This window comes from Sprattus sprattus, assembly GCF_963457725.1.
Source record: "Sprattus sprattus genome assembly, chromosome: 2".
NCBI classification, from domain to species: domain Eukaryota; kingdom Metazoa; phylum Chordata; class Actinopteri; order Clupeiformes; family Clupeidae; genus Sprattus; species Sprattus sprattus.
Window position 1 is genome coordinate 7,052,883 of NC_137921.1, and position 13,477 is coordinate 7,066,359.

At 42.4% G+C, this 13,477-nt stretch overlaps 2 protein-coding genes across 2 annotated transcripts in view; one reads left to right on the plus strand and one right to left on the minus strand.

The window, feature by feature from the left end:
- Positions 1-1,740, minus strand: part of adcy6a (adenylate cyclase 6a) — a 63,815-nt gene extending 62,075 nt beyond the window's left edge. Inside the window, 1 exon segment of the mRNA XM_080832005.1 lies at positions 1,662-1,740. The gene's annotated coding sequence lies outside the window, so the exon portion shown is untranslated.
- Positions 1,741-8,423: 6,683 nt separating this feature from the next.
- Positions 8,424-13,477, plus strand: part of cacnb3a (calcium channel, voltage-dependent, beta 3a) — a gene marked incomplete at both ends in the record, with an annotated part of 34,118 nt that continues 29,064 nt past the window's right edge. The window contains 2 exons of the mRNA XM_080833126.1: positions 8,424-8,504; positions 9,450-9,542. Coding sequence (XP_080689252.1) covers positions 8,424-8,504; positions 9,450-9,542 — 174 coding nt within the window. The remainder of the gene's footprint in view (positions 8,505-9,449; positions 9,543-13,477) is intronic.

Here is a 13,477-nt window from a genome sequence, read left to right on the forward strand (position 1 = left end):
TCGCGCCAGTTCCCAGAACGTATCCGCTCGTGCCGCTGGTTCTGTATGTTCTTCGGGCAGAGTAGCCTATAGAGCCAAATTATGGAAAAGGCACTGACTGACTGAACGCAGCAGAAAATAAATACAGCCGCTGTCTTTAAATGTATCGCACGGTCAATACTATTGATATTTCCCATTTATAAACATCTCCATGAAAAGGGACAGTTTTGCAGAATTATAATGCCTGCAATAATAACCTTCACGTGTTTCATTACAACCATGGTTGCTACGTGACTTTGGTACCCTCACTAGCTAGCGGTTCTAGCATGTTGTGTTCCTCTGGGACATTTGCACGACATTTCGACCGGACAGCAGCACGCTGGTGTTATATAACGCAAATAGTGCTTGTTTTGGAGCATCCACACGTCGCTGTTACTAATCATACATGTATTTTCTAGGTTTGCTCCGAGCGCCAGTCTAATTAGAATAAGCAAATGTCATATTCTCTCAAACAAACCGCAGATATGTCACAATTAAGACGCTGCAGTCATTTCGAATTGAAACGCATTAACTGGGTAAACATCTGTCGTTACATAATTCTAACACTTTATCGATACATTGGATCCTAATCTGCGATGAAATCTACCATTTCGTGCATAGGCCGTAAGAGGGCTATCGCATCGCCCGCACTTACACACTTGGGTTACATAACAGTGTCTTTTCAGTGTGTGAGTGTGTGTGACTACCATATTATGGTTCACAGCAGTGACCATTTCGATGCTGTTACAGTAACTGTGTGCGGTTACTTGTACAACGCAGCATGTCACACCCGACTGCCAAATACATTCACCGTCCTTCACTCAAACAAATGAAAAGGAGATGGAATTCTATCACACTTCGGGCCTAAATAAAATGGAGCGGTTTTATATACTGAAAATATTTCCAGAATGTCAACGAAGCATAATCTCTACCTATTGCATGCATTCCTACGCATCAGTCATCGCCTCTCTTTAGGTTGCAACACTTTATCAACATGACTAGCTACCTATCTACTCAACAAACCAACGGTGGATTAGTATTTTTACAGAATATTCTCCAGAATTATATTTACTCTGTGAAATCGACTGTGGCCCAGAGTATGTTATGTTTGCCTGCTTATTTTAGCCAGACTTAATAGCCCAGGACTGTTCGACCTTTGCGATACAGCGAAAGAAGCAACAGCAGCAATGACCGTGCTAACGGGTGTCATTTGACTGCTTTAACATGAAACCCAGGAACATTGACCACAAGGCAAGGCAACATAGGGACTGACATTGATGTACACCTAATAAACGATGTCGATTTCCCACATAAATTAATGTTTACAAGAATATGCCATTGAAATGATCTGCTGTAACTAACTGCCACAGCGCTAACGCTGCATTACACCAAGATAAGGTTGATACCCTATGGACCCCTCAACAGGCACAGACTTCTAATGTGCCATGACATGACATCTAATTATCCAAAACGTTAGCTACTATGAAAGGGTTGAAGACCACCTTCTTCGTTCAACAGCCAAAGGAATGCGATAAACAAACATTTTGACGCGGTTTGACTGTCCGCAACTGCATATGACTAGAACCCAACGTAAAACATGCACACACATAGGGACGCTTCACCCTGTGAAGAAACTGACTCACCATTTGCATGTCTTTCCTTCAGAATGAAATCGCTTGTCGACAGAATCCAACCCAGCGACGAATTCCGCTAAACCCCCTCTCTGTGTCCTCGCTGTGGTTTAGCGGCGGAGTGGTTCTTCTTGCATCGAGGACGAGGGGAAGGAGACGGAGGGCCACAAATGTAAGATACCGCTCTCCCGTCGTTTTCTCCCTGCCTCTGCCTCTCCCCCTCCAAAGAAGCGCCCGCACGCACACACAGACACACACACACACACACACACACACACACACACACACAGACAGCAGGCTATCACTCTTTTGAGATTTTAGGACTCCCCCTAGAGGCGGTGGTGATCACACTACTGAAAATTCTGCCTTATCAATCAGGTGCGCCCTAATGTAGCTTGTTGTATAAGAGGACTTGAGTACGCAAATAAATCATGTGTGTATTTCAATAAAACAATTATTACAAATATTTTACTACAGAATGATGTGTGGTGTTTGGGAAATTGTTGTCGTGACTAAGTGAAATCCTCTATGAAAGGAGCTATAGGCCTAATATATAAAATATGTTAAAGCATTGGACATACAATTGCAGGGCTTAATATAAACATAATTGACGGTTCCTGTTGTATGGGTGTGAATGGGGGGATGGCTAATGTAGGTGCACACAAAGCTTTTGTTTTGTAGTCTAAGGAGGGTTCAGAGAAAAGCTTCTATTGTTCGTGTGTGTGCGTGTGTGCGTGTGTGTGTGTGTGTGTGTGTGTGTGTGTGAGAGAGAAACATGAAAAAAGGGTCCTGATATTTGCTAGATTCACACCAGATCAAGAACAGACGCAGCTATATGTTTAACCAAAGTTATTTGATCATACATTGCGAGGCAGAGAAACAGGAAAATGTGTGTGTGTTTGAACGCTGTGTGTGGGTTTGAACTCTGTGAACTGTGTGTGTGTGTGTGTGTATTATGTGTGTGTGTGTGTGTGTGTGTGTGTGTGTGTGTGTGTGTGTGTGTATGTGTATGTGTGTGTGTGTGTGTGTGTGTGTTCATCTGTTTTATGCATGTGGGTTATATATAATAACAAAGAGCTTTCCTGTGGAGATATGGGATATCTTATGCAGCTGGTCCAGGGGTTGCGAGCAACATGGCAAGTAATTTGCTTCAGGAAGAGCCCGTTCCAGACGAACCATTAAGTACACTATATTCCTTGTTTGGTTTTATAGTGTTCCCTTCCGATGGAGAACTCTCATAGACATGGACCTAATGTCAAACATAAACTTCAGTTCATACAAAACAAACTGGTCTAACTATGTTCACACAAACCACATCCTTCACTGATCGGGCTAAAGTGCAAATATTGAGAGCCTTTTTGTTTTTCAAAACAAACTTGAGACTTTCATCTTCCTCTTTCAGTTGCTTGTGACCTGACATTGATTTGTAGCACAGCACTTCAGGAGAACTATACAGAGTGTACCTTGGGCTAACTCTAGACCTGCCTTCTGTATGTACACACCACTCAGTGCTACTGATACTATGGCTTACAGTGCCTACAGTGCTGCCTAGAACAAATTAGGACATTATATTGTACCTTACTGACATAAACCAGCTCTAAGAAATGTGTTTTAATTGAGGGAGTGTTATAGCAACCATATACAGGCCCAGATAGTTGAATCGATCCAATCATATCCCTCTCATAAAGGTGTCAGCTGTTGCCACTGTAAATCTGATGGGTAACAAAGCCACTAACACAGATAGAGAGGGAGAGGGTAAGCGGTTGGCTTGGGGATCATTTGTTTCACGCCTGATTATTTATGACAAGTGGTAATAGCCTAAATGTCATGCGCTAACTATGAATGGCCAGTGTTTGTATTTTCACAGGCAACTCCATGACGAAGCTTGATATCTACACTAAAACCACATGGAGACTTGTGGAGCAGATTGTACAGACTGTGTTTTTTTGGAGTGGAGTGATGGGTACAAGTAATCCTCTTAATTTTTTACAATTATATAAATATTAGTTTTTAAGCCTCCTTTGGACTTTGGACTTTGGACTTGGATTTATTAAAAATAAGGGAAATTCACAAAATATCTTAACATACATACAACTTAATACAACAAGAAAACAACATAAAATGGTCTCAGTTTATTTACATTTAATCTAATCCACTTGGATTAGACGTAAAATGGTGCAAAGTCTAATTTGTTTGAAGACACGGATGTTTTGTGGACGACCAGAGCTGTGAGAGTAACAGCAGACTGCTACGAGTGTTGATCTCTGAGGGCAGCTGGTGTGTCGCCGTGACACAGCAGAGTGAAAACATTAAAGAGGTAAAGTAAATATGCCCCTATTTGTCTAATACTCAGCTGACAAATGGATCTGTTCTACGAGCAACATGTTTTTTTGGCTTCAGCACATACAGTATTGCCTTAAGGTATGATCCTGTTCTTGGAGGCAGTCGAGTAACTGTTTGATCAGAACATTTGCCAGAGCAAGTGACACAGACACACACACACACACAAACACACACAGACGGACGGACGGACGGACGGACGGACGGACGGACGGACGGACGGACAGACAGACAGACAGACAGACAGACAGACAGACAGACAGACAGACAGACAGACAGACAGACAGACAGACAGACAGACAGACAGACACACACACACACACACACACACACACACACACACACACACACACACAGAAACACACACAGACCCACACACCCACAGACAGGAATGCAACAAGTCTTGTACTGGGAAGTTATTAGGTGTCATATTTAACAGCTATTCAACAGGTTAAGATCAAGTTCAGAAGGAAGCACTAAGGCCTCATATTAGGCCTTTTGATATCACCTTATGAGTCTTTTTTGGTCTTTGCAACATTTACCCAAAAATAGACACACACACTCATAGCACACACACACAAAACATAGCACAAATGCACTCACACACACACAAACATGCGCACGCGCACACACACACACACACACACACACACACACACGCACACACACACACACACACACACACACACACTCAACAAACAGAGCCCAATTGTCATCAGATCTTCACTATTCCTACTGTCAGATCCATCCTGTCTCGTGATCAGATGACTTCAGTGTCTGGCGATTAGGAGCTGCCAGGGCCTTTCCCAGCAGAGTGATTGACAGGCGCCTGTCTCAATATGACTGCATTTACTGACAGGAAATGCCTATGGCCATTTCCACATCATGGGGTGCTTCTAATGCTGCTTGTTGTCTGTTCGAAGATACGTCTTGCTTCATAAATTTGATTCACATAGAGTCATTCTGGACAGTCTGGCATGTAATTTGATTGGCTGTTGAGTTCAAATATCAACAACCTTGCTAGAATCACAGAGTTTGCCTTTCATTTTGTGAATTTTCAGGCAGCACACACAGACGGATTGCGTTTGTATATTCTCTCTTTATCGTCACCTAACATTCCGATGTTCCTATCCAATCCTCTTTACTTTTCCATGTTAACTGATTTTTCACAGCACTGTTTGGGCCTTGGTGTACTGGTTGCATGGACAGATGCCCCCCCCCCCCCCCTTCACCCAAAAAAATGTGTGTGCTCGCAAGACCACACAAACACCATTAGGCATATATATTTGACCAACAATGTGTTATATTGAACGGTCGCATTAGATACTTCGCATGGTCGCATTAGATACTTTGGCTATTGTATTGGGAAAGTAAACAGGTCAAAGTTTACTCCATAACATCCACCTTCGGTGCCCTGCTATTGTTTCTGACATTACAGCCGAGTGATTCTTTTCGCAATTGAAACTGATTGAGACCTACCTGAGCAGCATGGGGCAGGAGAGGCTGAATGGGCTGGCTATCCTGTCCATTGATAGAGCAAATCATGCATCACCACTTTCAGGTTTGAAAGGCGTCGTTCGGCAAGTGTACTCTGCCTCTGGCTGGGCTCAGACAGCTTGTAGGTCTTGACGTTCAGATAGCTATATCGTATCGTCTCGTCACATGATCAAATATAGATTTGACATTGGCAAACAGGATACATATTACCCGGCAATCATCATTGCATATCTGTGTATGACAAAAATAACAAATTAAATAAGAAATGATTTATTTAATTGAATCGGCTTTTTAATAGTGTCTATAGTGTATGTACGATAGGCATATAATTGTGTTTGATTGCTTCTGATGATTTCCACCTAAAAATTGACAGAGACAGGTTTGCCATTTTGAGGGAATATATAGCATAGGGTATCTTAGATGGTCCCAAAAAAAAATCATCCTTGATCACTGTCGCATTAATCAAGCGACACTTTGACATCCATATGATCGACAAAAATTAAGAAAGCAGGGTCTGCTTTGCCGTCAAACCTTCCGCGCTGGCTGCATTCTCTATAGTTAGGCCCCTGGCGCACATGCACATTCACATTCACAGCACAGGTACACTCATTTAAAGCCATTAGCAAATGAACAGAATACACCTTTTTAAACCACAAATAAGAGATACATAACAGCGACTTCACGCAGAGGCTCTGGCTTAGGGGCTCGTTAATCCATCCCTGACTTGTGTACCACACTGACAAACATTGAATTATTCATTTTTATTTAGAGGCCATTTTGGCTCAATCTAGACAACCAGAATACAGTCAGAAATAGTATTTATGGCAAAACCTGTATTTAGATGCGATTGTCTCAGCCTTTTCTTTTGTTGCCAAAAGGGTGTAAAAAAATCAAAGTAACGGCTACCACGTGGTAGACTGCCATTTTACTTTTTTACTATGTACGTTCTTTGGCACCTTGTTGTGAAGAGCAACATCATAGCCAAATGATCAATAAGCACACATGCAAACACCAACCTAACAATATAGATGATAACCCTTAGTAAAAGTGGTAGCCCTTAAAGGATTAATAGTGACAGTTCGACAGGGGAGTGGCAGTTTTTGCATCACCTTCTCAGATATTTTAACACAAGGGGTGAGTCTTTTCCAAACTCGCACATATTTCAACACAAAGCATCACCGCTTTCCTTCCAAATGCAAAAAGGACCACCGCTGAGGCCAGAAATGAGAGGCTGTCTCCCACCACATCTGTGGCTGGGGAAGCAAGAACAGAGAGGGCTGCTGCCTATAAAGATGACAGATCAAAGCGACAGCACAAGGGTGGGGTGGCAAAGAAGGAGGGTACCTCAGTGTGTGTAAAGTGGGAATGTTTCCCTGCCACAGTTTCCATAAAGTGGTGGATCGAGGAAAGAATGTTTTTACTCAAGGATGTTATATGCAAGCTACTTTTAAAGGGAAACTTTTTTTATGGTAGTTTCTTGCCTAAGTTATTAGATTTATGTTACGGCTTGCCGGAGGGTGACTGTCATTTCTTTGCTAAATATGTTCTTTGTGATATATTTTTTTTTTAGAATCCAGACATGAATGAGTTTGCATAGAAATTACCTTATGAACCATTTAAATACCATATGTATCTCTGCTGGCTTCATTTTTTATGGCAAGGAGTAGGCCATGAAGCTGTTGAACAGCAGAACAAATCTATCCTAAATATATATATGAAAAATTAAATGAAAGTAATATAGACTAGACATTATTCAGTTATTAGGTGTTAAATTAGGTGAAACTCAGCAACCTGCCGTTTGTCTGACAGCTGAGAAAGAAAATCGACTAGAGGGCAAAGTATAGGTGTTTACGAGCCGAACGGCAGAACACAAATGTTTCTCATTCAGTTAGACAGACATTAGCCAAATCAAAGCTTTTGGTTACCTCTCATTGGGTAACATGTCCCACATTGTCCTGCGCAAACAGACTAGCCTTCTCATACTACCACATTTGGTCTGTTTGCATCTAATATTCACTTCACATTCCAACAATGCTTGAAGCAGTATATTTTCCAAATTGTCTTCAAGGTACTGTTGATTAATAGATATTAAAACTTTTAATCAAAGAAAAAAAAAGAAATATTCATGCAATTGATAGGCCTATTTCAGATGTTATCAATATCTCTACCAGTGGAGGGCACTGCAGATAGCATTTCACTTTTTTATATATATATATATATATATATATATATATATATATATATATATATATATATATATATATATAAAAAAAAAAAAAGGAACTATTAAAGTATTTGTTAATCCTGACACGGCACATAACAGCTGTTTGCCTTTAAAGTTTCCTCAGATCATCTCAAAGCCTCTGATGTTCTGGGAGTCCAAAGGGGACACAATATTTGTTTCTACCATTGATGACGAGAGGGAAAACATCAGGAGAACAGGTTGTTCAGCGTTCTGCTCAAGACCAAGCAGTTTGGCTATATGATATAAAGCTGAATTTCTAGGAATCTCGGAAGAAGAAACGATCTTTCCCTCTCTCTCTTTCACACACACACACACACACACACACACACACACACACACACACACACACACACACACAAACACTGTGAGTTAGAGAGAGAGAGAGAGAGAGAGAGAGGATGCGACGAATATTCACACGGCTGCGCGGACCCAAGCTAGATGGCTATTCGGTGAAACAGATACAATGTAGTGTACTCAGTTTAACCCGAAAACAAAGCGGTTAAATCTGTAGCCTATCAGCCGTTTCTACCGCTTCCATTTCGCAGTGGTGATGTAGACACGAAGCTTCTCGTGTCTTTGTCTAAACAAACAGCTCTGTTACGTTACAGCCGTCTTATTCTGCATATCAATGTATTTCGTATTACCATTTCTTCCAATAATCCATCTACCCGCCTCCCTGTGCTCCCAAATAGATGGTGCAAGTAAAAATGTCCAAATCTTCCGCAGACCCTCTGTCTGGTGTAGAGACCGGCACCCAGTCACACTATTTCCAGGTAAGACCATTTCTTTTATTTACATTTGTTGCCAATAGAAGACTAAAAATGGTTAATGTCGAGCTACTAGTTGTCACGGAGGCGTAGAGTTTCTCTACCTACGCCTGTAGCATATAGTGATTGCAACACGATGCCAACTCAGCGGTTAACCGACAAAGACAGAATAAGTAACGTTTCGCTATATCCTTGTTAGTAGGCTATCTACCAAGGAGTGTGATATTTAAAATAACGGAAATAGAAAACATACAGCAATTTATGTTATTTCAACATGTTTATCTTTGCGGTCCATTATTTCTGACTGCAACCTAGGCCTGTTCTCGTGCTAAAGCATTGTGCAGTTTCCTCAATTCCCTATCCGCGTTTATTTGTATGTAACACTAAGAACTATGTTCTGTTCTGGGTAGACCACGGGCAAAGTCAGTTGTCGACAAAGTCTCTGTTTTGTTTTGGTTAGGGTAGCCTTCACTCGGAATGAATTGTGAAATAATTAAAAAATGTACGCTACTTGTTGTGTGATGTTTTTTTTCTCCTCGTCGGTGAACTCACCTGTAGCCTGCGACTGAGTAGCCGACCATTGGAACATGATTAAGCGATCATAACACATCAAAGCAAACGCCTCACTGAGCTTTTTTAATTTATAAGGATGGGTCAATCTGTTGAAAGTGGATTAAGTTACGTGCCGATTAAAAGGAATTTGAAAGCCAATATTTACCTCAAACTTTATAATGACAATGAATGTATTAGTAGGGGAAACCCCTTGGCACTTTGTTAAGTGAGCAAACCAAGATACTGCGTTTTCGTCATGGGTTCCCTAAAATCAATCATTATGAGCCCCTGTAGCTGATGCCTCGCCGTTGTTATTGGCATAACCCAGTGTGCTATATAGTTGTGATGTGATTGAATTGTGAGCCAGCTGCTTACGCTACACTTTTTCCATCCCCGCAGTTGCCCAGGAAGTTGCCAAAACGCAAGAGCCGTTTTAAACGCTCGGACGGCAGCACCTCATCTGACACCACGTCTAGCTTCATCAAACGACAAGTAAGCCTTCTTCTCTAGTACTTATACAGAACACATTACCTGGAGGATATACAGCGAACCGACGTGGCGCACAATTGTATACTTGGTGTGTTGTGTTGTGCGTTGTTTTGGTCGACAGAAGGACCACACCAAGGTGGTTCGCTGTTCCCTTTGCACTGGAATGGACTATCCCGCAGTAACTTGTTTGATTGACACGGGGAAATACCTTTTATAATGCGTTTATACAAACGCTCTAATCAAGGTAATCACATGAAAAAGGCAGAGGAAAATCGAAGAAGCCATTCATATTATGTGCCTGCATTTTTGAAGAATCTGGATCCCGGCTAATTATGCCATACGGGAAGAGTGTACCATACATTATTTGCTGTAATATCGCTGTATATTATAGGTATTCAGGCGGTCGTCTCACCGAGAAAATCTAACCAACCTTTTATTTCTTTGGAAAGTGTTGTCTTGGAAAGATATGAGAGGTATGTTGTATGCTCCCCGGTAAAATATTACTATTCAGGTACTGAATACTTATTATGTAATTTATAGCCATTTCTGTATAACTGCATATAGCCAGGCCTACTGATATTGCCTTCCATCCTTCTGAGGTAGATATAGCAAAGGTGTGTTGTGTGTTAAGTTGCTCCAAAAGGCCACCAGAGGGCAGTGTTGCTATTCCCAGCGCCATGGTCGGATAAAATCAGTTTCAGCCCAGTTTTTTAATTAATGTTTCCAGGTCAACCAAGCTGGCAGCAGGGAGGAAGATGTTGTGTTATTTAAAAGAATATTGAGAACTGGAGGGATAAGGGGAGAAAAAATGAGGTTAAGATAAATTGAGGTGATCTGAGATTTTGACATGTTTCAACTGTCACCAATGCATATTGTTTTTTCCTTTTTAGATTGAGAAGGGTAATTCATTATTCAGTTTACCACTGTACATTATATTCATGCCCAGTCTTAATTCTGTTTCTAGAAAGAACCATTCAAGGTTCAGCCAATGAGGATTAACTGTGACTAGCAACAAAATGCTCTATGGTACAAGACTAGGAAACAATTTGTAATACTCTTTCTCAGACCTTGGGATCCATTAAGTGGATTATTGTCTAAATCATATATTCACCAAGCAGTAAGTTATTGCCTGCTGCCATGTAACATCCTGAACATCTAGCATAAGGAGCTAAGGATCCCAAGGTAGTCTTCAGGACAGCACAGCCTGCAGATGCCCTCAAAGCTCCACTTGTTTGGCTATAGAGAGGGAGAGTCTTCCATGTTGTTCACACCAAGACCAGGGGAGAAGAGAGGAGAGGAGAGGAGAGGAGAGGAGAGAGGGCAGGACAGCAGAGGAGAGAGGGCAAAGGAGAGAGAGGCTGGGAGGAGAGGAGAAGACAGGAGAGGAGAGAGGACAGGACAGCAGAGGAGAGGAGAGGAGAGGAGAGAGAGCAGAGGAGAGAGAGGCTGGGAGGAGAAGAGAAGACAGGAGAGGAGAGGAGAGAGGACAGGACAGCAGAGGAGAGGAGAGGAGAGGAGAGGGCAGGACACCAGAGGAGAGGAGAGGGCAGGACAGCAGAGGAGAAGAGAAGAGAAAGGAGAGAGGAGAAGAGAATACCAGAAAAGAGAAGGGAGAGAGGAGAAACACAGAGGGAGAGTCCTCCATGTTGTTCACACCATCACCATCTAGCATGCAGGAATGGGTTTTGTTATTAGAATCAGTGTAGATCAAAGCGAGCCTTGAACAGAATTCTTTATGTGGAAGCGGGAGGGAAATTAATTGTGGCGCTCAGGAGGTCGATGGCAGTTTCAATTTTCCCCCAGAATATTGCAGATGCTGAAATATTCATCAGAGCTATTAGGCCGTCCATTTTCTGTGTGTGCTGTTAACTCATTCAAACACCCTCTTTCTTTCGCCTGTGCTTCACACCTAGTTTCCTGATTGTGCGAGCCATGGCGGAATAACCACCACATATGTGCTTATGCAACCTGCATTGTATAGACAAGCAAAGGCCGTACCAGACTCGAACTCACAACCTCGGGGATAGGAGGCAGGCGTGCTAGCAAGGAGGCTTAAACCCATTAATGCTAGTGTCTGTCACAAGCATGTCTCTTAAAGGCACCCAGTGCAACTTTATAGGCTTGAGACTCGAAAAATAAACATTCAACTTCTAGTCTTTTTTACACGTAGTAAGTTTCAATAACACCATACCATTACATATCGACATTCAAGGAGCAAAGATGAGACGTCATTGTGTGGTGAGAACTGATAGAAAATCGCGCTGCGTTGGGGAGAGGCCATTTTTTCAAATCTTCCGATTTTTTGGTGGCACCAATATATAAAGGGCTACGCTCTTGCGGCTAGTTTAAGCGCTCTTTTTAAGGCCCAAAGTATCAAATAATGATGCAAATTTGCTAATATGGTAAAGTAAATGTCAATATCATAAAGATTGTCTTATCCAGAATATTTCCATTTTGATGCCCTAATGTTGCTTTGGGCTCCTTTAAGGTGTTGGGGAATGAGGCCTACCGACTTTACAGCACTGTGCCCGCTACCGTTACACTTACGCACGTCCGAATTTGGCCTGGCTCCGGCACGGATATCCCAGTTGTCAGCCATTCATTTCTAGGCGCACACTGTATCTGGTGTGGGTGTGCCGGATCCCGACCAGAACAAGGCCAGATCTGGGCCAGCATCAGTGGCCATCTGGGACGGGCTCTGGCCTTCTCACGTGCCCAAGGTGTGTTTGCTGTACTGACTGCAGATGAATCAAAACAAACAGAAACCAACAGGAAACAGAGCGTAAACAAACTAAATGTTTCAATCAGTCCAAATCAGTCAAACGCCTGATCACTCGATCAGTCCAAATGTCCAAATTCGTTTGAGACATTAATGAAGACATGAGATTGAATACTGATTAACTGGAATGTCAGTAAAGTATTGCTAGAAACAGCAATTTCAACACGGACATTGGCTCATTGTTATGAGGCTAATGCTGTTTAGAAAAACACAGTTCGTCCGTGGGCTGCAGACATTTCCACTACAGGATGATTGAATATACCTGTGATCTCCATTCTTGGTTTACAGTATTCTATTACACACAGACTGCATATGGGTTCAATTAGATTGTCCTTTGAGCGTCTGTCATTGCCAAGACCCCATGATTGCTGCTGTTTCTACATAGAGGTATAAGTGCATCCCTGATTCACTTGGGCTCTGCTTATTTTGTGAAATGGTTGTTTCTGTTGTTCAGATATAAATGTGTGTGTGTGTGTGTGTGTGTGTGTGTGTGTGTGTGTGTATCCCCACTTTCCCCGCTTATTGTCATTGCTCATGTCAACCAAGATTTTTGGATTTTATTTTGTAAAAATCCTTGCAAAGTTATCTGGCATGAAGTTCTTCCTGTCTTGCCAATAGGGGTGATGATATATGTATGTGTGTGTGTGTGTGTGTGTGTGTGTGTGTGTGTGTGCGTGTGTGTGTGTGTGTGTCTGTGTCTGCCAGCAGGGGTGATGCATGGTCTGAATTGCACTGGGACTGCACTTTTTAGCGGGGCATATTTTTCCTCCCTTAGATTCCGCTCTCCATATTTCCTAGTTTTCTTCGCTGCTGATTTCCACATCCAGCATCTTCCTCCTGCCATGGGTGCGGTTCAGCTGTTCGATCATGACTCACCACTGCAGAAACAGCAGTGGCATCTACCTCACGTACTGTACGGGGCTGTGCTGGAGACACTTCTCTCTCTCTCTCGCTCTCTCTCTCTCTCTCTGTCTCTCTCTCTCTCTCTCTCTGTCTCACGCTCTCTGTCTCTGTCTCGCAGTCTCTTCCTCTCTCTCTCTGTCTTTCTCTTTCTCTGTCTCTCTCTCTTTGTCTCTCTGTCTCTCTCTCTCTCTCTCTCTCTCTCTCTCTCTGTCTCTGTCTCTGTCTCTCTCTCTCTCTCTCTCTCTCTCTCTCTTGG